The 25,686-nt window shown below is 44.0% G+C and overlaps 1 protein-coding gene across 1 annotated transcript in view; it reads left to right on the forward strand.

Moving 5' to 3' along the window:
* SGK2 (serum/glucocorticoid regulated kinase 2) overlaps positions 1-25,686 on the forward strand; it is a 122,469-nt gene that overhangs the window by 18,954 nt on the left and 77,829 nt on the right. The window contains exons 2-3 of the mRNA XM_069752319.1: positions 16,466-16,555; positions 17,449-17,506. Coding sequence (XP_069608420.1) covers positions 16,470-16,555; positions 17,449-17,506 — 144 coding nt within the window. The 5' untranslated portion in view covers positions 16,466-16,469. The remainder of the gene's footprint in view (positions 1-16,465; positions 16,556-17,448; positions 17,507-25,686) is intronic.

Here is a 25,686-nt window from a genome sequence, read left to right on the forward strand (position 1 = left end):
CCACTAACAGGACTGACGCTGATGCAGACACTACCAATAAAAATCTCTCCCTTTTTATTTTTTCTGGGAGAATATTGAAGAAATGTGGCCCACTCTTATACAGTATATGTTCTGTGGCACAAAATTAGAGACAGATGCCACACACAGCACTGGCAATGAGGCAGAATTGCCAATCTTAATCTCCCACTATTTTTTTTTTCAGGGAGAATTTAAAAGAAATCTGGCCCAGTATTACACACTAGGTTTAATGTGGCACAACATTTGAGACAGGTGGCACACACAGGAGTGGCACTGAAGCAGAAATGCCAATCTCAATCTCCCACTATTTTTTTTTTTCAGGGAGAATTTAAAAGAAATCTGGCCCAGTATTACACACTAGGTTTAATGTGGCACAAAATTTGAGACAGGTGGCACACACAGCACTGGCAATGAGGCAGAATTGCCAATCTTAATCTCCCACTATTTTTTTTTTTCAGGGAGAATTTAAAAGAAATCTGGCCCAGTATTACACACTAGGTTTAATGTGGCACAAAATTTGAGACAGGTGGCACACACAGGAGTGGCACTGAAGCAGAAATGCCAATCTTAATCTCCCACTAATTTTTTTTTTCAGGGAGAATTTAAAAGAAATCTGGCCCAGTATTACACACTAGGTTTAATGTGGCACAAAATTTGAGACAGGTGGCACACACAGAACTGGCACTGAAGCAGAAATGCCAATCTTAATCTCCCACTGTTTTTTTTTCAGGGAGAATTTAAAAGAAATCTGGCCCAGTATTACACACTAGGTTTAATGTGGCACAAAATTAGAGACAGATGCCACACACAGCACTGGCACTGAGGCAAAATTGCCAATCTTAATCTCCCACTATTTTTTATTTATTTATGGGAGAATTGGCAAGAAATCAGGCCCACTGTTAGACTGTATGTTTTCTGTGCCAGAAAATGAGACACAGATGCCACACACAGGACTTCCACTGATACAGATTTGCCAATTTTAATCTGCACCCTTTTTTTTTTCTTCAGGGAGACTAGTGAATAAATCTGGGCCACTGTATTAGAGTATATTTTCTGTGGCAGAAAGTGGCTTGAAAAGATATAACGAAACAAAAAAAAAAAAAGGGACTGTCCTACAATTACTATCTCGCTGCAGTAATCTCAGCAAAGTATGGCAGGCAGCAATAACAAGGAGTGGACTGCTGCACAAAAAAGTCAAAAGTGTGGACAAACAAACAAGAAAGCTGTGCAGAAAGGAAGGAGCAACAGGATTTGTGCTTTGAAAAAAGCAGTTGGTTTGCACAGCGGCGTACACACAGCAATGCAGCTATCAGGGAGCCTTCTATGGCAACCCAATGAGCTACAGCGCTGAGGAAAAAAAATGTAGCCTCCACTGTCCCTGCAAACAAAAGGTGGTGTTGGACAGTGGAAATCGCTACAGCACAAGCGGTTTGGGGGTTAATGTACCTTGCCTAACGCTATCCCTGCTTCTGACGAAGCGGCAGCAACCTCTCCCTATGCTCAGATCAGCAGCAGTAAGATGGCGGTCGGCGGAACGCCCCTTTATAGCCCCTGTGACGCCGCAGAAAGCAAGCCAATCACTGCAATGCCCTTCTCTAAGATGGTGGGGACTGAGACCTATGTCATCACGCTGCCCACACTCTGCGTCCACCTTCATTGGCTGAGAAATGGCGCTTTTCGCGTCATTGAAGTCGCGTACCGCATGGCCGACCCCACATAGGGATCGGGTCGGGTTTCATGAAACCCGACTTTGCCAAAAGTCGGCGACTTATGAAAATGACCGACCCGTTTCGCTCAACCCTAATTACGATGATACCTTGGTTGGTGAAATCCGTCCTGTGGTTGTTTTTTAATCTTTATTTTCATTTTTGAGTTAATGATATGCTCATGCCCTGGGGCGGCCTGTGGGAGGTCTATATGTGGTGCTCTGATTAGGTATTCATAATCCCTCACTGACCTGCCTACTTGTTTACATAATGAATATCTGTACATACTTAAAAAAATAAAACCTTCTGCAGGCAGGTACCAGCTGTGGCGCCTGTGCTGCAGCATAATCACATGTTTTATGTGCCAATAATAACTGTACTTCATGTTATTCAGCTGGAAAAAATAAATCGGTGTATATAGCTGATCTGATAGCTGCTACTGCGTACGTGCCAGCGGCGCCATTTTGGAGTAGGATTTTATTCTTATCCAGTAAGATGGCGCCGCCGACGCATGCGCAGTTGCAGCTATAGGATCAGCTATATACACTGATTGCTGCTACTGTGCAGGCGTGGCGGGCACCATTTTCAATTAGATTTTTTTTCCTCGCTGAATAACATAAAGAACAGTTATTATTGGCACATAAAACATGCGATTATGCTGCAGCACAGGTGCCACAGCTAGTGCCTGCCTGCAGAAGGTTTTTTTTTTTTAAGTATGTATAGTTATTCATTACGTAAACCTGGGGGCAGGTCAGTGGGGGATCAGTGACCTCTCAGCAGTCTGCACTATGAATACCCTAATCAGAGCACCACATCAAGACCCCCACAGGCTGCCCCGGAGCACGAGCATATCATTAACTCAAAACTGAAAATAAAGATTAAACAACAATCACAAGACAGATCATCACCCAAGGTGTCATTGTAATCGGTATAACGGCGCCAACCTGACACTGTAGGTTACTGTGCACAATCCTGCTGACAGGTTCCCTTTAACACATGGAAGATTTCCTAGACTGTGTACATTGAAACAAACTCTCTGTACAAGTTTACAGATGCTGGATGTTCCATCACTAATAGCAAGCAAGGATGTTGTAGTTGAAAAAGTCCTTCTGATGAGTCAGATATGTCCTACATCCTCCCGTATGCCTCTATGTATGGTCACTTTAGAGTTGTTGTCCCATCATGCCGAACTCTTTACATCCATAGGACATAAATGAGAGGGGCTGCCTATCTTCTAAACTAGTTGAATGTAATGGCAACATTCTACATAGGAAACGTGTGGCGATACCAGCTCTCTGAGGTCAGGAGGCTGTTGTCTATAAAAAAATTTAAGGTATCTTCCATGATGACAGATTTTTAGTGCAATTTTTGTAATAATACTTCTGTTAGCCGTACAATCCACTCTTGGTTTTGGACAAAAACAAATGGCTGAGAAACTGTACCAATCTTCGCTGAACGTAGCATTTGCAATCATGAGTTTCCTTGTGGCCTAATAACAGGTACATACCACAGAGTGCAAAGGAACCGCCTTAAATAAGAGTTCCCTATGCAATAACTTTACACTCACATGTTTTACTAGGAGTTTGTAGAACAGGCTGCCACTAGTTCAAGTTAGTCTATTGCAGTTACAAAATGTCTGCGTTCCTTAGGTCTTTCAGGATTGTCTGCACACAAAAAACTGACATGACTACTAATTTACACAGATCACCAACAAATGAACAGGTTTATGATATGTACAGAGGAGTAAGATGGCACAGAGAGAAATGGCATCGTTGGGATACATACCAGTTCTTGATTAACATCAGAGACTGCTGCAGTGGTCACCTCTTCTCTCCACTGTCAATCAAAAAGCAAAGGGCGGCACTGGTGAGAGAAGGAGGAGCTACTATAGACTGCAAGTGCGCTGATACATCCACAAGTGCACCTGCATGCCAATAAAAGCAGTCTGAGGTAGTGTTAAATAGTGTTTCCACAGAATCCCTTTAACACAATACCTAAATCACAGTTCTGATCTCAAGGAAAGATTCAAGAACATTTTTACTGATCTAAATAGTGTAATTTGTGGAGAACAAAATGGCTATCAATTGGCCAATGGAAACTAAAATCATCAACCAACTGAGTGATAGATACCAAATCCCCCAATAATCGAAATGTGAAAGCTACTCAATGGTATCAATGCCTTCGTCATCCAGGAACTGCCTACACTCTCTGGCCACATAAGGCGAGCTACTGTATTGCACCAACATAAGGTCTGATAATTTTTCTGATGACTTCATTATGGTCACTAACAGCAGTCAGGGCTCTGTTGGTTTTTATGTGGTGGCTTGTGCAACTTGATGAAGGATATGCCCCCACAAACCATCAATGATCCAGCGTCAAAGCGTTCGTGCTGGATGATGTTGCAGGCATCACATTCACCACATCTCTAGACTCTTTAATGTCTGTAACTAGTGATCAGCGAATATACTCGTTACTCGAGATTTCCCAAGCACGCTCGGGTGTCCTCTGAGTATTTTTTTTAGTGCTCGGAGATTTAGTTTTCATCGCCTCAGCTGAATGATTTACATCTGTTAGCCAGCTTGATTATATGTGGGGATTCCCTAGCAACCAGGCAACCCCGACATGTACTTATGCAGGCTAACAGATGTAAATCATTCAGCTGCGGCAAGAAAAACTAAATCTACGAGCACTAAAAAATACTCGGAAGACCCCCGGGCGTGCTCGAGAAATCTCGAGTAACGAGTATCTTCGCTCATCACTATCTGTAACGTCTTCAGGGTTAATTTTCTCTCATCTGTGCAGAGAATGGGATGTCAGTGGTGGACCTCCCAATTCTGGTGTTCTCTGTTGATTGACAATCAAGCTGTACAGTGCTGGACTGTGAGCACAGGTCCCACTACAGGATATTGGTCTTCACAAGAAGAAGCAAATACTGGTCCTGCTGCGCAGTTAATGCCCTTCTATAGTCCGATCCAGTTACCCTTGTATAATGGGACTTGTTCTGGAATACAGCTCTGGCAAAAATTAAGACTCCACCACATCAAAACCCTGTCATGGGCAGCCCAATCTTCAGACCTGAACCCCATTGAAAACCTCTGGAATGTAATCAAGAGAATGTTGGATAGTCACAAGCCATCAAACAAAGAACTGCTTACATTTTTGCGCCAGGAGCAGTGTGAAAGACTGGTGGAAAGCATGCCAAGACGCATGAAAGCTGTGATTAAAAATCATGGTTATTCCACAAAATATTGATTTCTGAACTCTTCCTGAGTTAAAACATTAGTATTGTTGTTTCTAAATCATTATGAACTTGTTTTCTTTGCATTATTTGAGGTCTGAAAGCACTGGGTTGTTTTTTAAAAATTTTGACCATTTTCCTTTGTCAGAAAAAAGTACAAAATGTCTTGCTTGGAAATTCGGAGACATGTTGTCAGAAGTTTATAGAATAAAAGAACAATTTACATTTTACTCAAAATTATACCTATAAAGAGAAAAAAACAGACAAACTACTGGTAAATATTTTGCAGTGGTCTCTTAATTTTTGCCAGAGCTGTATACTACAGGTCCTTCTCAAAAAATTAGCATATAGTGTTAAATTTCATTATTTACCATAATGTAATGATTACAATTAAACTTTCATATATTATAGATTCATTATCCACCAACTGAAATTTGTCAGGTCTTTTATTGTTTTAATACTGATGATTTTGGCATACAACTCCTGATAACCCAAAAAACCTGTCTCAATAAATTAGCATATTTCACCCATCCAATCAAATAAAAGTGTTTTTTAATAACAAACAAAAAAGCCATCAAATAATAATGTTCAGTTATGCACTCAATACTTGGTCGGGAATCCTTTGGCAGAAATGACTGCTTCAATGCGGCATGGCATGGAGGCAATCAGCCTGTGACACTGCTGAGATGTTATGGAGGCCCAGGATGCTTCAATAGCGGCCTTAAGCTCATCCAGAGTGTTGGGTCTTGCGTCTCTCAACTTTCTCTTCACAATATCCCACAGATTCTCTATGGGGTTCAGGTCAGGAGAGTTGGCAGGCCAATTGAGCACAGTAATACCATGGTCAGTAAACCATTTACCAGTGGTTTTGGCACTGTGAGCAGGTGCCAGGTCGTGCTGAAAAATGAAATCTTCATCTCCATAAAGCATTTCAGCCGATGGAAGCATGAAGTGCTCCAAAATCTCCTGATAGCTAGCTGCATTGACCCTGCCCTTGATGAAACACAGTGGACCAACACCAGCAGCTGACATGGCACCCCACACCATCACTGACTGTGGGTACTTGACACTGGACTTCAGGCACTTTGGCATTTCCTTCTCCCCAGTCTTCCTCCAGACTCTGGCACCTTGATTTCCGAATGACATGCAAAATTTGCTTTCATCAGAAAAAAGTACTTGGGACCACTTAGCAACAGTCCAGTGCTGCTTCTCTGTAGCCCAGGTCAGGCGCCTCTGCCGCTGTTTATGGTTCAAAAGTGGCTTTACCTGGGGAATGCGGCACCTGTAGCCCATTTCCTGCACACGCCTGTGCACGGTGGCTCTGGATGTTTCCACACCAGACTCAGTCCACTGCTTCCTCAGGTTCCCCAAGGTCTGGAATCGGTCCTTCTCCACAATCTTCCTCAGGGTCCGGTCTCCTCTTCTCGTTGTACAGCGTTTTCTGCCACATTGTTTCCTTCCAACAGACTTACCATTGAGGTGCCTTGATACAGCACTCTGGGAACAGCCTATTTGTTGAGAAATTTCTTTCTGGGTCTTACCCTCTTGCTTGAGGGTGTCAATGATGGCCTTCTTGACATCTGTCAGGTCGCTAGTCTTACCCATGATGGGGGTTTTGAGTAATGAACCAGGCAGGGAGTTTATAAAAGCCTCAGGTATCTTTTGCATGTGTTTAGAGTTAATTAGTTGATTCAGAAGATTAGGGTAATAGGTCGTTTAGAGAACCTTTTCTTGATATGCTAATTTATTGAGACAGGTTTTTTGGGTTATCAGGAGTTGTATGCCAAAATCATCAGTATTAAAACAATAAAAGACCTGACAAATTTCAGTTGGTGGATAATGAATCTATAATATATGAAAGTTTAATTGTAATCATTACATTATGGTAAATAATGAAATTTAACACTATATGCTAATTTTTTGAGAAGGACCTGTATATGTTCTTGAGAATGTTTTGGGTGACACATGAGAACTTGTAGAGGCATGTATGGATGTGACATCCGGAGGTGCTGGACTACCTGTGCAACCTGACTTATGTTGCAAGTTCTACCTCATGCTACCAGTAATGACAAAGACATTTGCAAAACTAGAGAATAATCAGTCAAGAAGAATAAGTAGAGAGTAAGGCTACATTCCCACGATGATCTTTTGGTGAGTTTTTGACACTATGCATTTTTGCTGAGTCAAAAATGTGGCATCTTACAGTTCTAGCAAAGTAGTGATTTATAGAAATATCATGCCCACCGTGCTTCTTTTTAACGCAGTGTAAACTCCTATGTCAATAACGTTTTGTCAAAGCCAAATACTGGGAAGTATCAAAAACAAAGCAGCTTTATTTACAGCATGACACACCAACCAGAAACAGAAAATGTAGCGTCAAAGAACACGATAAAAGGCAATGTGACCACAATCTGTGAACAGAGCCTCCAAAAAAACTATTTGTGAACCTTGCCTAAAGGCATTGCAAAGGTATTATAAGTGACATTCTCTTGGGACTATGTGACAAAAGTGACACACTGAAGCACATGTATAGGTGCTTCTCACAAAATTAGAATATCATCAAAAAGTTAATTTATTTCAGTTCTACAATACATTATATGGGACCCATAATACTGTATGGAGGAGCATGGGGCCCATAATACTGTATGGAGGAACATTACATGGGGCCCATAATACTGTATGGAGTATTACATTGGGCCCATAATACTGTATGGAGGAGCATTACATAGGGCCCGAGATGTGCTGTATGGAGGAGCATTACATGGGGCCCATAGTACTGTATGTAAATATAAAAAACTCAAGGCACAGTGCACACAGGTACTTATTATTTTTTTTTTTTACTTTTTTACTTTGTCCCAGGGTGGGACATCATGCTATAGTGTCAGATCGCTGATCTGACACTTTGCAGAGCACTGTGTTAGATCAGCGATCTGACAGGCAGTGCAGGAGGCTTGCCGGCGCCTGCTCTGAGCAGGCGCTTGCAAGCCACATCCCTGCAGGACCCGGAAGGAGCTCCGCGGCCATTTTGGATCTGGGAGGGAGGAGATGCTCGGAACAACGCGATGACATCGTGTTGTTCTGAGGGTCTCGGGGAAGCACGCAGGGAGCCCCCTCCCTGCGCGATGCTTCCCTATGACGCCGGAACGCTGCGATCATGTTTGATCCGGGGGTTATTTTTCCAGGAGGGGTCCATGACTGCTCCTGGCACATAGTGCCGAATGTCAGCTGTAATAATCAGCTGACACCCGGCGGCGATCGGTCGCGCTCCCCCGTGAGAACGGACGATCACCGATGACGTGCTATCCCGTCCCTGGGAATTAAGTCTCACGTCACCTCGACGGGATAGTACGTCATATGGGATTAAGGAGTTAAATGGAACCTGTCAGCAGGATTTTGCACAGTAACCTACAGACAGTGCCAGGTCGGAGCTGTTATACTGATTAAAATGATACCTTGGGTGACGAAATCCATCTTGTGGTTGTCGTTTAATCTTCATTTGTAGTTTTAAGTTAATAATATGCTTGTGCTCGGGGGGGATTTTTATTCGCTGAGAATAAATGTCTTCATCTGAATGGGTACCTACTGTGAATCCTCTTCTTAGACTAAATTTCTCTCTCTCTGTGGAGGGATAATTGCAGCAGGTCCGTTACCCCTCCACAGAGAGAGAGAATCTTTTTTTTTTTTAATTTGTATTCATTAGCCTTCTGACTGAGCACTCCACCTCTTAGCCACAGATGTTTTGATCGCAGCAGGTCCGTTACCCCTCCACAGAGAGAGAGAAATTTAGTCTAAGAAGAGGATTCACAGTAGGTACCCATTCAGATGAAGACGTTTATTCTCAGCAAAGAAAGGAAAGTCTAGGACCTGGTATACGAGAGATGCCTTAATGTGGCTACCAGGTACACATGAATTGGCCAATTTATGCGCTAAACGCTCTCATTTTTTCATATTTCTAGTGCAGTAATGCAGTTCCATTTTCATGTTTCATGTTTGCATGTTTTGGCGCCGCAGTGTGCTGCCTTATTTATTTGATTATCTTATAGAGAAGCACAGTATGTGAGACATTATCTTATAGAGAGGCACAGTATGTGAGACATTATCTTATAGAGAGGCACAGTATGTGAGACATTATCTTATAGAGAGGCACAGTATGTGAGACATTATCTTATAGAGAGGCACAGTATGTGAGACATTATCTTATAGAGAATCACAGTATGCGTGACTATCATATAGAGAGATACAGTATGTGCGATATTATCTTATAGAGTCAAAGTATGTGAGACATTATCTTATAGAGAGGCACGGTAAGTGTGACACTTTGGTGCAATTTATATCCTCCCAACATTGACTGCTCTCACCACTGAGTAGGCAGTCGTTTAATACCACTGGTCAGTTCGCGTAAATGGACCCTTAAATGGAACCTGTCAGGTCGGATGTTAACCTGCATATACTGTATAGGATTAATCTTCAAGTTAATAATGTTAGGGAGGTGCCCGGCCCCTGTACTAAACCTTACTTCTTCCCGGAGCCACTGGTTTTCAGTCATATAGGCGTGCCAATGTGGCTGCAGTCCCTGCTCACAGCACTGAGAGCGGTAGGAGTACGCACACCCCAACACTTTGACTGACAAACATCTCAGCATGGCATCAGCACAGAGTCAGCTATCATAGTAACATAGTAACATAGTTATTAAGGTTGAAGGAAGACTTTAAGTCCATCTAGTTCAATCCGTAGCCTAACCTAATATGCCCTAACATGTTGATGCAGAGGAAGGCAAAAAAAAACCATGTGGCAAAGAGTAAAGCTTCTTTCACACTTGCGTCGGTACGCGGCCGTCGCGACGTACCAACGGACATTGTGAAAATTCGGCACAATGTGGGCAGTGGATGCAGTTTTTCAACGCTGCCCATTCTAAAGTCCCGGGGAGGAGTTCCAGCCATGCATGCGCGGTAGGAAATACAGGATCCGATGTACGAAAAATCTTTCCCTTCAACGTTTTTTTGTGACGACGGTCCGCCAAAATACGCCAGTGCACGACGGACGCGACCTATGGCCATAGGTCGCGATCCGTCGGCAATACAAGTCTATGGGAAAAAACGCATCCTGCGGGCATATTTGCAGGATGCGTTTTTTTCCAAAAACTACGCATTGCGACAGAGGCCAAATGACGCAAGTGTGAAAGTAGCCTAAGTTCCAAAAAAATTCCTTCCCGACTCCACATACGGCAATCAGACTAGTTCCCTGGTTCAACGCCCTATCAAGGAATCTAGTATATATATAACCTGTAACATTATACTCTTCAAGAAAGGTATCCAGTCCCCTCTTAAATTTTAGCAATGAATCACTCATTACAACATCATATGGCAGAGAGTTCCATAGTCTCACTGCTCTTACAGTAAAGAATCCGCGTCTGTTATTATGCTTAAACCTTCTTTCCTCCAGACATAGAGGATGCCCCCTTGTCCCTGTTTCAGGTCTATGATTAAAAAGATCATTAGAAAGGTCTTTGTACTGTCCCCTCATATATTTATACATTAAAATAAGATCACCCTTAGCCTTCGTTTTTCCAAAATAAATAACCTATCTTGGTATTGCAGACCCCCCAGTCCTCTAATAACCTTGGTCGCTCTTCTCTGCACCCACTCTAGTTCAGCTATGTCTTTCTTATACACCGGAGACCAGAACTATACACAGTATTCTAAGTGTGGTCGAACTAGTGACTTGTATAGAGGTAAAATTATGTTCTCCGCATGAGCATCTATGCCTCTTTTAATGCTTCCCATTATTTTATTTGCCTTTGTAGCAGCTGCCTGACACTGGCCACTAAATGGGAGTTTGTCATCCACTCATACACCCAGGTCTTTTTCATTGACGGTTTTCCCCAGAGTTTTAGAATTAAACACATAGTTTCACATCTCATTACTTCTACTCAAGCTTTTGAAAAGTCCATATACACTACGTCCACTGGGTTTCGTTGGTCCAGTCCAGAACTCCCCTCTTCATAGAAACTGATCAGATTAGTCTGACATGAACGGTCCCTAGTAAACCCGTGCTCATACTGGGTCATGAAGTTATTTCTCTTCAGATACTCCAGTATAGCATTCCTTAGAATGCCCTCCAAGATTTTACCCACAGTAGAGGTTAAGCTTACTGGCCTATAATTACCGAGTTGAGTTTTGGTCCCCTTTTTGAATATTGGCACCACATTTGCTTTACGCCAGTCCTGTGGTACAGACCCAGTTATTATGGAGTCTTTAAAGATTAAAAATAATGGTCTATCAATGACTTAGTTACTTACTTCCTGCAGTACTCTGGGGTGTATCCCATCCGGGCTTGGAGATTTGTCAATTTTAGTGATTTTTAGACACCGCCGCACTTCCTGCTGGGTTAAGCAGATGACAATGGGGAATTTTTGTTATCACTGATCATATTGTCTGCCATGGGATTTTCTTGTGTAAATACTGATGAAAAAAGTCATTTAGCATATTGGCTTTTTCCTCATCCTCATCCACCATTTCACCCAGACTATTTTTAAGGGGGCCAACACTATCATTATTTAGTTTCTCACTATTTACCGTATGTAGTTAAAGAATATTATGTATATATGCTTTTTACAGAATTTTTTTTTTTTTGTGTATTTATTTAATGCCTCATCACTACCTACTTCCTTTAATTCTCTAAATGCTTTCTTTGTCACTTATTGCGCCCCTTAAAGCTCTATTTAGCCATATTGGTTTTCTCCTATTCCTAGTATGTTTATTCCCATACGGTATATACTGTGCACAGGTCCTATCCAGGATGCTAATAATTGTCACCCTTTTTTTTGTGTGTATTTTTATGTCTAAGGATATCGTCCCAGTTAATTGCACCAAGATCATCTCTCATCCGTTGGAAATTTGCCTTCCTGAAGATTAGTGTCCTTGTAACCCCTCTACTACACATCTTATTAAAGGATACATGAAAACGTATTATTTTGTGATCACTATTACCCAAGTGACCTCCAACCCGTATATTTGCTATGCGGTCTGGCCTGTTAGTTAATATTAGGTCTATCAGTGCCCCCCTTCTTGTTGGATCCTGAACCAGTTGTGAAAGGTAATTGTCTCTCATAGTTGTCAAAAACCGATTACCTTTGCTGGAACTGCAGATTTCCATTCCCCAATCTATTTCAGGGTAGTTGAAGTCCCCCATAATAATGACTTCTCCTTGAGTCGCAGCTTCATCTATTTGCTTTACGAGGATATTCTCCGTTGCTTCCATTATTTTTGGGGACTTATAACAAACCCCTATCAGTAATTTATTATTTTTTCCCCCTCCCCTTATCTCCACCCACAGGGACTCTACATTTTCATTAGATTCACCTATATTATCACGCCGGATAGGTTTTAAGGATGATTTTACATATAGACACACCCCTGCCCCTTGCTTATCCGTTCGGTCATTTCTGAACAGACTATAGCCCTGCAAGTTAACAGCCCACTCATGGCTCTCATCCAGTCATGTTTCAGATATCCCCACCAGGTCATAATTATGCTCCAACAACATTAATTCTAATTCCTCCATTTTGTTGGCGAGACTTCTAGCATTAGTATACATGCACTTTATGTATCTCTCTGTACCTCTATTCTTTCTTAAATTAATTGTTCTAACCCCACCCCTCATGCCACCGCTACCCCCAACTTCCCCAACTCTATCTTCCCCTCCTATAAAATGAATACCCTCCCCCAATCCCTAGTTTAAACACTCCTCTAACCTTCTAGCCATTTTCTCCCCCAGCACAGCTGCGCCTTCCCCATTGAGGTGCAGCCCGTCCCTAGCGTAGAACCTGTAGCCAACTGAGAAGTCGGCTCAGTTCTCCAGGAACCCAAACCCCTCCTTCTTACCGCAATTCTTGAGCCACTTATTAACCTCCCAAATCTCCCGTTGCCTCTCTGGCGTGGTACGTGGTACAGGCAGTATTTAGGAAAATACCTAGTTGGAGGTCCTTGCTTTCAGCTTGCAGCCTAATTCCCTGAAATCATCTTTAAGGACTTTCCACCTACCACTAACTTTTTCATTTGTGCCAATGTGCACCATGACCGCTGGGTCCTCACCAGCCCCACCCAGTAATCTGTCAACCCGATCAGCGATGTGTCGGACTCGAGTGCCAGGTAGGCACCACACCGTCTGACGATCCCCGTCTTTGTGACAGATTGCCCTATCTGTTCCCCTAATAATTGAATCCCCCACTACCAGCACCTGTCTGGCCTGCCCTGCTCTCCTATTTCCCTCCTTACTGTAGCAGTGACTCCTCTGGCTTTCAGAGGACATGCGTGGCTGCAGCAGTGCTACCCCTGTACTGGCACCCCCTCATCTGCCAACTTAGCAAACTTATTGGGGTGTTCCAGTTCAGGACTAGCCTCCCTGGCACGCTTCCCTCTACCCGGCCTTCTAACTGTCACCCAGCTTGCTGCTTCACTGTCCTGCAGCTCCATCCTACCATCCCCTCCCTCATCTATCCCATTGAGAGTCTGCTCAGTGAGCAGAAGACTCCTCTCCATATTGTCTATGGATTTCAGTGTTGCCAGCTGCACATTTAGATCCAGAATCTGGGCTTCCAAATGCACAACGTGCTCACATCTCGCACATCAGTATGCACCCTCGACCGGCTGATCCAGCTGATCAAGGACTGCATACATGTGGCAAGATGTGCACTGGGTCACACACTTACCGCCATTCGCACTTATGCTCAGGTCACACTCAGCTCGTTCACACTCGCTAAGCAGAAGATTTAAAGAGATTTTTTATTTTTTCCCCTCACCAGCAATCCACCTTGCTGTTCCATTCACTTCCAAAAGGACTGGAGCCCCAACCAGATGCCCCTTATAAACCCTTAATTATGAGCCCCCACCCTAAATTAACCCCTTGTGAATAAAGCTATTCCCAATTCAGCAACTCACACCAATTCACACAGGTATTTGTTAAAGGTTTTCCAAATACCTGTTCACTGAATCACAAGTCACACAATTAACCGCCGTTTGCACTTACGCTCAGGTCACAATCAGCTCGTTCACACTCGCTAAGCTAAAGATTTAAAGAGATTTTTTATTTTTTTCCCCTCAGCAGCAATCCACCTTGCTGTTCAATGCACTTCCAAAAGTGTCAAAGTCCCGAGGCGTGCTTACAGCTGCTGCTCTCAGTGCTGTGAGCGGTGACTGTAGTCACCGCTCACAGCACTGAGCGGTGACTGTAGTCACACTGACATGTTTCTATAACTGAAAGCCAGCAGCTGCTGGGAGAAATAAAGTTCATTTTCTCCAGAGTGCCACACTTTGAGTATGGTGACTAGGCACCTTCATCATGATATTATACTGTAGTTTAACCCTATATCTACAGGTTGATGGCATAATCCAGTGTGAAAGATTCTCTTTAAGAGGCTTTTACAGTGAAAGATTTTCATGATCGATTGTTCCTAGTATCACTTGTTCTCAACAATCTGTTAGTGAAAACTAAGTCCCACCCGACAAACAAGCAAAGAGCTAATTCGTAAAGTGAAATGATTTTTAAGTTTACTTTAAAATCCTTGTTTTCGGCAGTGAATCTTTCTGGTAAACTTGTGCTGTTGAGAACCATGGCAGCCTATGCACACTGAATCTATTACAGGTCCTTCTCAAAAAATTAGCATATAGTGTTAAATTTCATTATTTACCATAATGTAATGATTACAATTAAACTTTCATATATTATAGATTCATTATCCACCAACTGAAATTTGTCAGGTCTTTTATTGTTTTAATACTGATGATTTTGGCATACAACTCCTGATAACCCAAAAAACCTGTCTCAATAAATTAGCATATTTCACCCATCCAATCAAATAAAAGTGTTTTTTAATAACAAACAAAAAAGCCATCAAATAATAATGTTCAGTTATGCACTCAATACTTGGTCGGGAATCCTTTGGCAGAAATGACTGCTTCAATGCGGCATGGCATGGAGGCAATCAGCCTGTGACACTGCTGAGATGTTATGGAGGCCCAGGATGCTTCAATAGCGGCCTTAAGCTCATCCAGAGTGTTGGGTCTTGCGTCTCTCAACTTTCTCTTCACAATATCCCACAGATTCTCTATGGGGTTCAGGTCAGGAGAGTTGGCAGGCCAATTGAGCACAGTAATACCATGGTCAGTAAACCATTTACCAGTGGTTTTGGCACTGTGAGCAGGTGCCAGGTCGTGCTGAAAAATGAAATCTTCATCTCCATAAAGCATTTCAGCCGATGGAAGCATGAAGTGCTCCAAAATCTCCTGATAGCTAGCTGCATTGACCCTGCCCTTGATGAAACACAGTGGACCAACACCAGCAGCTGACATGGCACCCCACACCATCACTGACTGTGGGTACTTGACACTGGACTTCAGGCATTTTGGCATTTCCTTCTCCCCAGTCTTCCTCCAGACTCTGGCACCTTGATTTCCGAATGACATGCAAAATTTGCTTTCATCAGAAAAAAGTACTTGGGACCACTTAGCAACAGTCCAGTGCTGCTTCTCTGTAGCCCAGGTCAGGCGCCTCTGCCGCTGTTTATGGTTCAAAAGTGGCTTTACCTGGGGAATGCGGCACCTGTAGCCCATTTCCTGCACACGCCTGTGCACGGTGGCTCTGGATGTTTCCACACCAGACTCAGTCCACTGCTTCCTCAGGTTCCCCAAGGTCTGGAATCGGTCCTTCTCCACAATCTTCCTCAGGGTCCGGTCTCCTCTTCTCGTTGTACAGCGTTTTCTGCCACATTGTTTCCTTCCAACAGACTTACCATTGAGGTGCCTTGATACAGCACTCTGGGAACAGCCTATTTGTTGAGAAATTTCTTTCTGGGTCTTACCCTCTTGCTTGAGGGTGTCAATGATGGCCTTCTTGACATCTGTCAGGTCGCTAGTCTTACCCATGATGGGGGTTTTGAGTAATGAACCAGGCAGGGAGTTTATAAAAGCCTCAGGTATCTTTTGCATGTGTTTAGAGTTAATTAGTTGATTCAGAAGATTAGGGTAATAGGTCGTTTAGAGAACCTTTTCTTGATATGCTAATTTATTGAGACAGGTTTTTTGGGTTATCAGGAGTTGTATGCCAAAATCATCAGTATTAAAACAATAAAAGACCTGACAAATTTCAGTTGGTGGATAATGAATCTATAATATATGAAAGTTTAATTGTAATCATTACATTATGGTAAATAATGAAATTTAACACTATATGCTAATTTTTTGAGAAGGACCTGTATATGTAGATCATTTAGTGAGCATCGCTTTGCGGGATCTGCCTGTGTAAACAGGCTTTTAAATGACTGCTTGTTACCAATTGGTGGTTGTTTAATGCCGGCCAGCTTGTGTAAATTAACTCTTAGTTACTTGAGTCTAATTGCTTTTATAACTGACTTCCTAGCTGCAAATTATTTCGTTGTATCTTTCGCTTCCATTTTTCATCCTGTTTGTGGTTAATGACAAAGGAATCTCACCTCTTCCTGTTACAGTTGAATGAATGACATCAAGACTGGAACAGGTGAACTCCGCTCTCCAGTCATGACTTCGAACATTAACCTGGGCCCGTCTGCCAACCCCAAGTGAGTACATGTTCCCCTGCTGCTTTACCTCTAAAGACTAATTCTGTGGGATAATGTAGGTGCACGCAGGTGAAACACTGTTGTGTCTTGTGATCTGATTTTTCAATATAACTGCAATTATTGATTTTCTTGTGCTTGCCAGCCTAAAGAAGCACTCCTATACAAGTGTTTATACTCTTAATATATTACTATAATTGTGACTGCCTTCATCAGACCATTGTAGGTCTTTTGCTTTGATATACATTTTTATTCAGCTGGTTTTCAGCACATACCACAGTATATTCATACATTTTAGAGGAATGATTTCTGCAGGGACAAGTGCAACAGGACAGGGAGCATTTTAACTCCTTCAAGATATATGACGTATATATACGTCATATGTCGTGTCTCCCCCTTTGATATGGGCTTCGGAGCTGAGCCTGCATATTTTTCGGCACATGACAGCTGATTTGATCAGAATCATGTGCCCCTAACAGCCACAGTTGGAAGTGAGTCACTAACTCAGCCTATCGGCGCCCCGTCACATGATCATGGGGCGTAGATAGGTTGGCATGACAACAGTGGGTTCGCAGGAGACCCCTGTGGTTGTCATTGCCAATCTGCTAAGGGCATTTATGCTACACACAGCAGGGTTTCCACCCAGGGAATCCCTTTATATACACTTCACTAGCATTCTAAACACACTTTACCATGCAGTTATATTCCACATTTCACATCCACTAATTCAAAAGGAATTTGCCAGAAAATAAGCCCTGTAGCATGCGCACGGATATGAAAGCCAAATTCTAATGAGTAGGGAAGTTGCAGAAATGTGTCTGATGTTTCACTTCTGGATCAGCCAGGAATAAATACATTGAAACAGTTACAGTTTAAACTTTTCTTTTTCTTTTCAGTGCTAAACCAACCGACTTTGACTTCCTGAAAGTTATAGGAAAAGGGAGCTTTGGAAAGGTTTGTAAGGAAAAGGATGATTGATGTGGTTATGAAAGTGTAGCTTTGGTTTTAAGTTTATATTATCTATATGGTTTTCCAGGACTATAATACTGATGGTCTTCATCGTTTTCGGGAGTGGATACCTACTAGAGGTGGGCATTCAGACGTAGTAGACTGTATCTGGGTGTCCGCCTCCAGTAGGTGTACATGCCCAAAAATGATGCACAGCAGAGCGCACTTTCGCTCTGCTGGCACCATTATAGTTTATGGCCCCATCGGCGCATACTTCCAAATCCTAATTTGAGGGTGTGTTCAGACGCAAGCCTCGATTGGACCCATGAACGTGAATATAATGTGAAAGCACCCGAATGCCTCGTTCCATCTGTGGTCAGTGCTGAAGGGAAATCGACCTGTGGGTTCACCCAGAAATGATGGCTAATGTATGGGGTCTCCAGGAATAGTTCACCCTCTTATCTTATTGTTGAGGGATCCTTCTAACAACAATATATTGATTAAGACAGCCTGGGATAGTTCTTTCTTTATATCTAAATCTGGATAGAAGAAAGGTCACAGTGCAGACACGCTTAGAAACACGCTCGGAAGTAGTAAAAATGCAGAGGGATGTTTCTCACATGTCCATTCTTATACACAAATATAAGTGATGGTTTGGATCAGCTCAGATTGTAAAATACCTATCATTGTGTGTTTTAGGCTTTGATAAAAATAACCCTTACAGGCATCAATGCCTATCATGGCCAATGGAATTCTAAAGTCATAAAAAGTTCTTTGTGACCTCTCTTGCCTCTGTGAGTGTTTTTAATTTTTATTTTTAGACAAGGTTTCTATATACATAGCTGGAAATGCTTGAAGAGTAGTGCAACCTTAGTCTTTTGATTAAATGGTAATATAGGCTGGCCAGCGCTTTACATTACATGTGTATACATTACAGCTTAGATTTTACATTCTGCAAGCCTCTTGTGTCCTACCTGGAAGTACCTGAAGAGCTGTTTCTGGAGGATTCTACAAAATATAGCCACAGAAGCAAAATATTTAAGATGGTAATCTAATTTTATCTTCCCATAAGCCTGCATAGTGCAGAACCTTCCCGTCAGGGAAAGATCTCTAATTACTCATCATCAGCTTCCTGTATGTTACGCTACAATTACTGTACTGTACTTTTTACACAGACAGACAGAAGAAGATACTAATTAGATGTACATTATTTTCAGGGTCTAAAGAAATATTAGCCATTATCACTAAGGGTAACGTCTCACAGTGGCACTTTGGTCGCTACGACGGCACGATTATCGCTCCAACGTCGTAGACTGCGGTCAAACTTCACAATGCACGGCGCTGGAGCGATAATTTCATGACGTATTTGCGATGTTGAAGTCGTACGGGACAGTCGTATGGGCATGTCACACAGGAGGTGCTCTCACAATTCAGAGCACATTTTGCATAATCTATGCGTGACGTTGTTCACGAGGGGCGTGTTGTGCTGCTAGCTAACTACACCTGTAATGTGCTGATTGGCCATTGGTTACTGTGCGCGCATTGGTTGGAAAAATTGTCACCTGAGCGCTATTGTTCCCGACGCCACCTCAGATTTCAAAAGAATACAGCGCTCGAGAGCCGCGGTTTTATCGGCCGGGAACAATAGTACTACGTCTGTCGAATGAGTGCACAGTATTGTACCGCCCAATCAGCACACAGGAGGTGGAGAATTTGGCGCTCCTACGTATCAAGCTCCTCCACCCATTACATCGTATACAATATCGTGCACACCTTTGTTACACGATGCGATCATGCCGCCACAGCGGGACACTTGACGGCGAAAGAAAGTTTCAAACGATCTGCTACGACGTACGATTCTCAGCGGGGTCCCTGATCGCAGTAGCGTGTCAAACACAGCGAGATCGTAAGTATATCGCTGGAACGTCACGGATCGTGCCGTCGTAGCGACCAAAGTGCAACTGTGAGACGGTACCCTTACTTTTAAGGAACAGTGCATTGCTTATCTTGTCCTGCTCCCAATGGATTTTCTTCTTGAAGGCAGGATTATGCAGGATGCTGTAAGTCAGCGCGCAGAATTCCTGCAGGTCCATATTATAGAGACTCCATGTAATGCTACAGTTGTGCTCAAAAGTTTACATACCTGGCAGAATTTTTGCTTTCTTGGCCTTTTTTCAGAAAATATGAATGATAACACCAAAAACTCTTTGTCCACTCATGGTTAGTGGTTGGAGGAAGCCATTTATTGTCAAACTACTGTGTTTTCTCTTTTTAAATCATAATGACAACTAAAAACTTCCAAATGACCCTGATCAAAAGTTCACATACCCCATTTCTTAACACCGTGTATTGTCCCCTCTAACATCAATGACAGCTTGAAATCTTTTGTGGTAATTGTGGATGAGATTTTTATTTTCTCAGATGGTAAAGCTGCCCACTCTTCTTGGCAAAAGCCTCCAGTTCCTATAGATTCCTGGGCTGTCTAGCATGAACTGCGCACTTGATATCACCCCAGAGTGGCTCAACGATATTGAGGTCAGGAGACTGAGATTGCCACTCCAGAACTTTCACTTTGTTCTGCTGTAGCCAATGACAGGTCGACTTGGCCTTGTGTTTTGGATCGTTGTCATGTTGGAATTTCCAAGTACGTCCCATGCGTAGCTTCAGCGGTGAAGAGTGCAAATTTGCCTCCAGTATTTGCTAATAACGTGCTGCATTCATCTTTCCTTCAACTTTGATCAAGTTTCCTGTGCCTTTGTTGCTCATACGTCTCCAAAACATCAGTGATCCACCTCCGTTCTTTACAGTAGGAATGGTGTTCCTTTCATTATAGGCCTTGTTGACCTCTCTCGAAATCTAACATTTATGGTTGTGGACAAAAAGTTTAATTTGGGTCTCATCACTCCAAATTACCTTGTTCCAGAAGTTTTGAGGTTCGTCTCTGTGCTGTTTTACGTATTGTAGGAGAGATGCTTTGAGGCATTTGCGCAGTAATCGCTTTCTTCTGGCGACTCGAACATGCAGGTCATTTTACTTCAAGTGCCTCCTTGAAACAGCCACACCGCTAGTTTTTAGAGAGCCCTGTACTACAGCTGATGTTATTTGTGGGTTTTTCTTTGCATCCTGAACAATTTTCCTGGCTACTGTGGATGACATTTTCATTGATCTACCTGACCATGGTTTTGTTTTTACAGAGCTCCTGATTTTCCATTTGCTAGTCACAGTTTGAACACTGCTGACTGGCATTACCAATTCCTTGGATATCTTTTTGTATCCCTTTCCTGTTTTATACAGTTCAACTACCTTTTTCTGTAGATCCGTTGACAATTCTTTTGCTTTCTCCATGACTCACAATCCAGAAACGTCAGTGGCTGTATGAAAGATGCAAAGTCTGTCTGGATCCCAGAAACTCACTCAGCTTTAATGCACACACACTGATTACAAGCAAACAGGTGAGGATGTTACCTTTAGTAGCCATTGAAAAGCATTTGTGTCAACTTCTGTGCATGTTATCAGGCCAAGCTGTCATTAATGTTAGAGGTGTGAATACACAGTATTAAGAAATGGGGTATGTGAGTTTTTGATCAGTGTCATTTGGATGTTTTAAGTTGTCATTATGATTTAAAAAGAGAAAACACAGTAGTTAGACAATAAATGGCTTCACCCAGTCACTACCCATGAGTGGAGAATAGGTTTTCGTGTCATCATTCATATTCTCTGAAAATAGGCCAAGAAAGCAAAAATTCTACAGGTGTATGTAAAATTTTGAGCGCAACTGTATATAGTGATTTGTGCTTCTTGGAGAGAATAGCTCTGCCATATTGTGTCCAGTAGTGCATGCCACAATTTTTAAGTTTCCTATACAGCTAACACGGACTCAAGAAGAACGGTAGTATGCTCTTTTTTGGAACCATCGACATACATGTTTACAGTATGGACGAGTACATTACTATATATGCCCTATTACATCTCCGTATATGTTGTGGAGGATGTCCAGAGTCAAAACAAGGCTATGTGCTTAAAGGAGTTTTCTGCTAAAAGTCTGCAGTCACTCTATGTGACTGAATACTTCTGATGCATTTCAGCAGGCACACTGCTTACTGTCAAGATTTTCTGGTACTGTTGTTGACAGTAAGCAGTCACATGACCGATTTGTAAGTGAATTGAGTGTGGATGTCTGGTCAGAATGTGGCTGGAAGTGTGCAAATTGCATACTTGCAGTCATTTGACTGCCTGATCTCGGCAATGTAATAGTATGCAGGTACTGAGTGTGTCATCACGGAACAAACTGACCAACAGTTGAGGGGTTTAATAACAGGAATCAGGTTCTCCTCGCAGGGAGGAAGCAGTAGAATATAACTGACAATAAAACAGCGCAAAAATATGGGAGTCAAACAGTGTATCAGAATTAAGCAGGATTTCTTGAGAAAAAGAACACTTATCAGTCTGATGAGGACTTGCTTGAAGGGTCGTCTTCTCCAACGTAGGCGCCGAAAAACAGCGGCACTTGTCATCCCTCTGTTGTCCGTGGGCTGAGTAGTCTCTAGGAGCTCGCTGCCTGAGGTTTCGGGAGTTAATGTGATAGGCACAGGCTCTGAGTCTTTAGCTTTTATAGCACAGCCTATCCAGGGAAAACAATGGTCAGTCTATTATTAAGTCTCTCACCAGGAATCAGGGGCTCCGCAATGATACCGTGGGTACCAGGGGTCACAGTCTCTGTACTGATACCGTGGGTACCAGGGGGGGTCACAGTCTCTACATGGATACCATGGGTACCAGGGGGTCACAGTCTCTGCACGGGCCAATGTCTCTGTACGGGTCTCAAAGCGCCCCTCTCCAGTCTGCTTTCATGTACTCACAAGATGCAGTCTTTCTGGGCAATCTCCCTGTATTTGTCCTCTGACCGGGAGCTCTCTCTCTCTCCCGGAGCGCAGCTGCGCCCTGCTCTTGTAATAAAGTGCAGGGTTGAGTATGTCACCACGGAACAGACAGACCAACTGTTGAAGGGGATTTATTAACAGGAGTAAGATTCTCCTCGCAGTGAGTAAACAGGGGGTTAATAGAGATAAAGCAAGCAGTATAAAGGTACCGTCACACTTAGCGACGCTGCAGCGATACCAACAACGATCCGGATCGCTGCAGCGTCGCTGTTTGGTCGCTGGAGAGCTGTCACACAGACCGCTCTCCAGCGACCAACGATGCCGGTAACCAGGGTAAACATCGGGTAACTAAGCGCAGGGCCGCGCTTAGTAACCCGATGTTTACCCTGGTTACCATCCTAAAAGTAAAAAAAAACAAACACCACATACTTACCTACCGCTGTCTGTCCTCCAGCGCTGTGCTCTGCACTCCTCCTGTACTGTCTGTGTGAGCACAGCGGCCGGAAAGCAGAGCGGTGACGTCACCGCTCTGCTTTCCGGCTGACCGACGCTCACAGTCAGTACAGGAGGAGAGCAGAGCACAGCGCCGGGGACAGACAGCGGTAGGTAAGTATGTGGTGTTTGTTTTTTTTTACTTTTAGGATGGTAACCAGGGTAAACATCGGGTTACTAAGCGCTGCCCTGCGCTTAGTTACCCGATGTTTACCCTGGTTACCAGTGAAGACATCGCTGAATCGGTGTCACACACGCCGATTCAGCGATGTCTGCGGGGAGTCCAGCGACCAAATAAAGTTCTGGACTTTCTTCCCCGACCAGCGACAGCACAGCAGGGGCCTGATCGCTGCTGCCTGTCACACTGGACGATATCGCTAGCGAGGACGCTGCAACGTCACGGATCGCTAGCGATATCGTCTAGTGTGACGGTACCTTAACAGTACACAACAAGTTAACTGAAGTTATGAAACAGGTAAGCAGAATAAAAATGGAAAAAACGAGTGTTCTTGTAACTTATCAGTCCAGGGAAATCCTGACTGGAGGGTCCTTATTCCAATGTGGGTACAGTCACCAGCAGCACTGAAGATTCTGAAGTCTTTCCTGTCCTCTGAGAACTGGAAACTCTGGGGTTAAACCTGTGCAATCTTTTCTCTTCAAAGTGAAACTGAAATCAGGAAGTAGCACAGTCTCGGTCACTGCTGCAGAAGTCTGGCAGTTTCTCTGTAGTAACGATGTCACACGCACACTGGGCAGTTATTTATCACTCTCAGGGATCTTTGCTTGTCACTGCGGTCACCAGGGCTGCACCCAAGTCACTGTCTCTGCGCTGTCAGAGGAAGATTCAGGAGGCTTTCGAGTCTACACCCTCACATCCAGCCTTCACTCTGGTGGGTATCTCAGCCTCAATGCCCTCACGGGGAGCACTACTTTTAGGGGAGCACGGCATTGCAGCCTGCCTTCTCTTTGGCGCGCTGCCCTCTCTCTGCTCTCCCGCACTTTTTTTTTACCACACCCCTCTCTCTCTCTTCCCAGCAGACACCAGGTCCCCCCTGTCCAGGGCAGAAAGTCTTCCCCCCAACAACCCAGCTGTCTGACTAAGTGGTTCCAGGCAAGGAGCAGGGAAAGCAACCTCCTTACATTCCCCCTCTCTTAAAGCTCGCCATCCCACAGGCGAGGACTCTTCGTGCGTCTCTTTGTTCTTTTGAGGGGAGTCAGATACCTGCAATCCTCGCATCTCCTTCTGCCTTTCTTCTTGTACATACTCTCAAACTAAATGGTCTAGGAGCTGCTCATCAGTCAGGTTGAGATATGCTTTCTCTGCTTCGTCAACAACTGCTGTCCCCTTCTTTTTCTTCTTCTTCTTAGCGTTGCCGGTAGCAGGTGTTTGCGTAGGGGCTTCTTGCTCGGGTTCCTCAGTCTGGGGGCTTAGTACAGGTAATTCTTCTCTATAGCTCCCCCCTCTTTGACAGGAGCATTCTTGTCCAAAGTAGAATCAGATGGATTAAGACCATGCAAGACGGATTTTTCGTCATCTGCGCCGGGCTCTGCGGGCATCACTTCCCAGGGCTTCTCAGCCACAAGCCCCGTCTCACACAGCTGTTCCATTTCCTCTGTCTGATCAGGATCTTGTGAGCTGACAGCCAGCACACTCTTCACCTCAGGGAATGATATTAGTGGTTCCTCCTTCTCATCGATGAGGACCTTAAAAACGAGCGTTGCAGGAGCACTTGGCACTTTCTCTCCTTCTTCGGGAACTCGTGCTGGGCAAGGTAGTAAAGCTCTTCGGTGGTCTTCACGAGTGGACTTCCCTTCCCTCCGGGCTGAGTCTCACAGACAAAACCTTCAGACCCAGGCTGGAGTTCCACCAGGCTCGCCTTCACGCCTTGGGACAGCGCAGTCATTCCACCGGAGATGCTTGACACCTTCTCCTCCTCTCCTTGGTGTCCGACATTGCGGTACTGTCTTGCCTTAGGTGGAACTCTTCTCTTCCTGCCGTACCATTCTCTCCAAGGGCGACGTTCCTTCCAGTTAGCAGGACCCTCAGAGGGGTGAGCCGATCTCTGCCACTGCTCTTCTCGGATAGGGCAATTTCTGGACATGTGTCCCACCCTTCTGCACGACCAGCACTCACGTCTGCATCTGTCTGGAGGGCGCTTCAGTCTGGATCGTCGAGCTCAGCGGGGGACATCTCTCATCTGCAGTTGCTCTTCACCCCAGGATACAGAGTTACACTCTGGGGCCACCACTGAAGCCTTCTTCATGCTGCGCTCCTCTCCTCTATCTCTTTCTGGTGGCTTCCACACGTTACCTCGGGGTATGCCGCTGGTCCCCAAAACGGCAGTCAGGGCTTTCTCCAGGCTCTCAATCTCTTCCCAGATTCTTCTTATCTTCGACTGGGAATCCCGGGTCCACATCGCCTCCTCTTCATTTTGACTGGGTGCTCCGCAGTTGTAGCATGTAGGCAGTCTTTTTCGCCAGGCGGCACTAGTCTCACTTTGGGGGCCGGTCTCTCTTTCTCGCACTGGAGGGCTGTACTCTGCAGCAGGGGTCTTCTTATATTCAGCTAATTCCTCATGGACTCGCTTAACCTCCTTCTTTAAGTCTTCAACCCATTGAGGGGCAGTTACCTCCCTGCTCCATACCTTTCCCACTTGCGCTTGCTCGCACAAGCGTGCCTCACTCCTGACCTCAGAGAAGGTCATATCTAGCTTTATGCGCATGCGCAGGGCCTGTTTCATCAACACATCTCGCAAGCCTGTCACCAGTTGGTCTCGCAGCACAACGTCAACTGACCCCACACCTATGCCGTCC

This window comes from Ranitomeya imitator, chromosome 2 (assembly GCF_032444005.1).
Source record: "Ranitomeya imitator isolate aRanImi1 chromosome 2, aRanImi1.pri, whole genome shotgun sequence".
Classification (NCBI taxonomy): domain Eukaryota; kingdom Metazoa; phylum Chordata; class Amphibia; order Anura; family Dendrobatidae; genus Ranitomeya; species Ranitomeya imitator.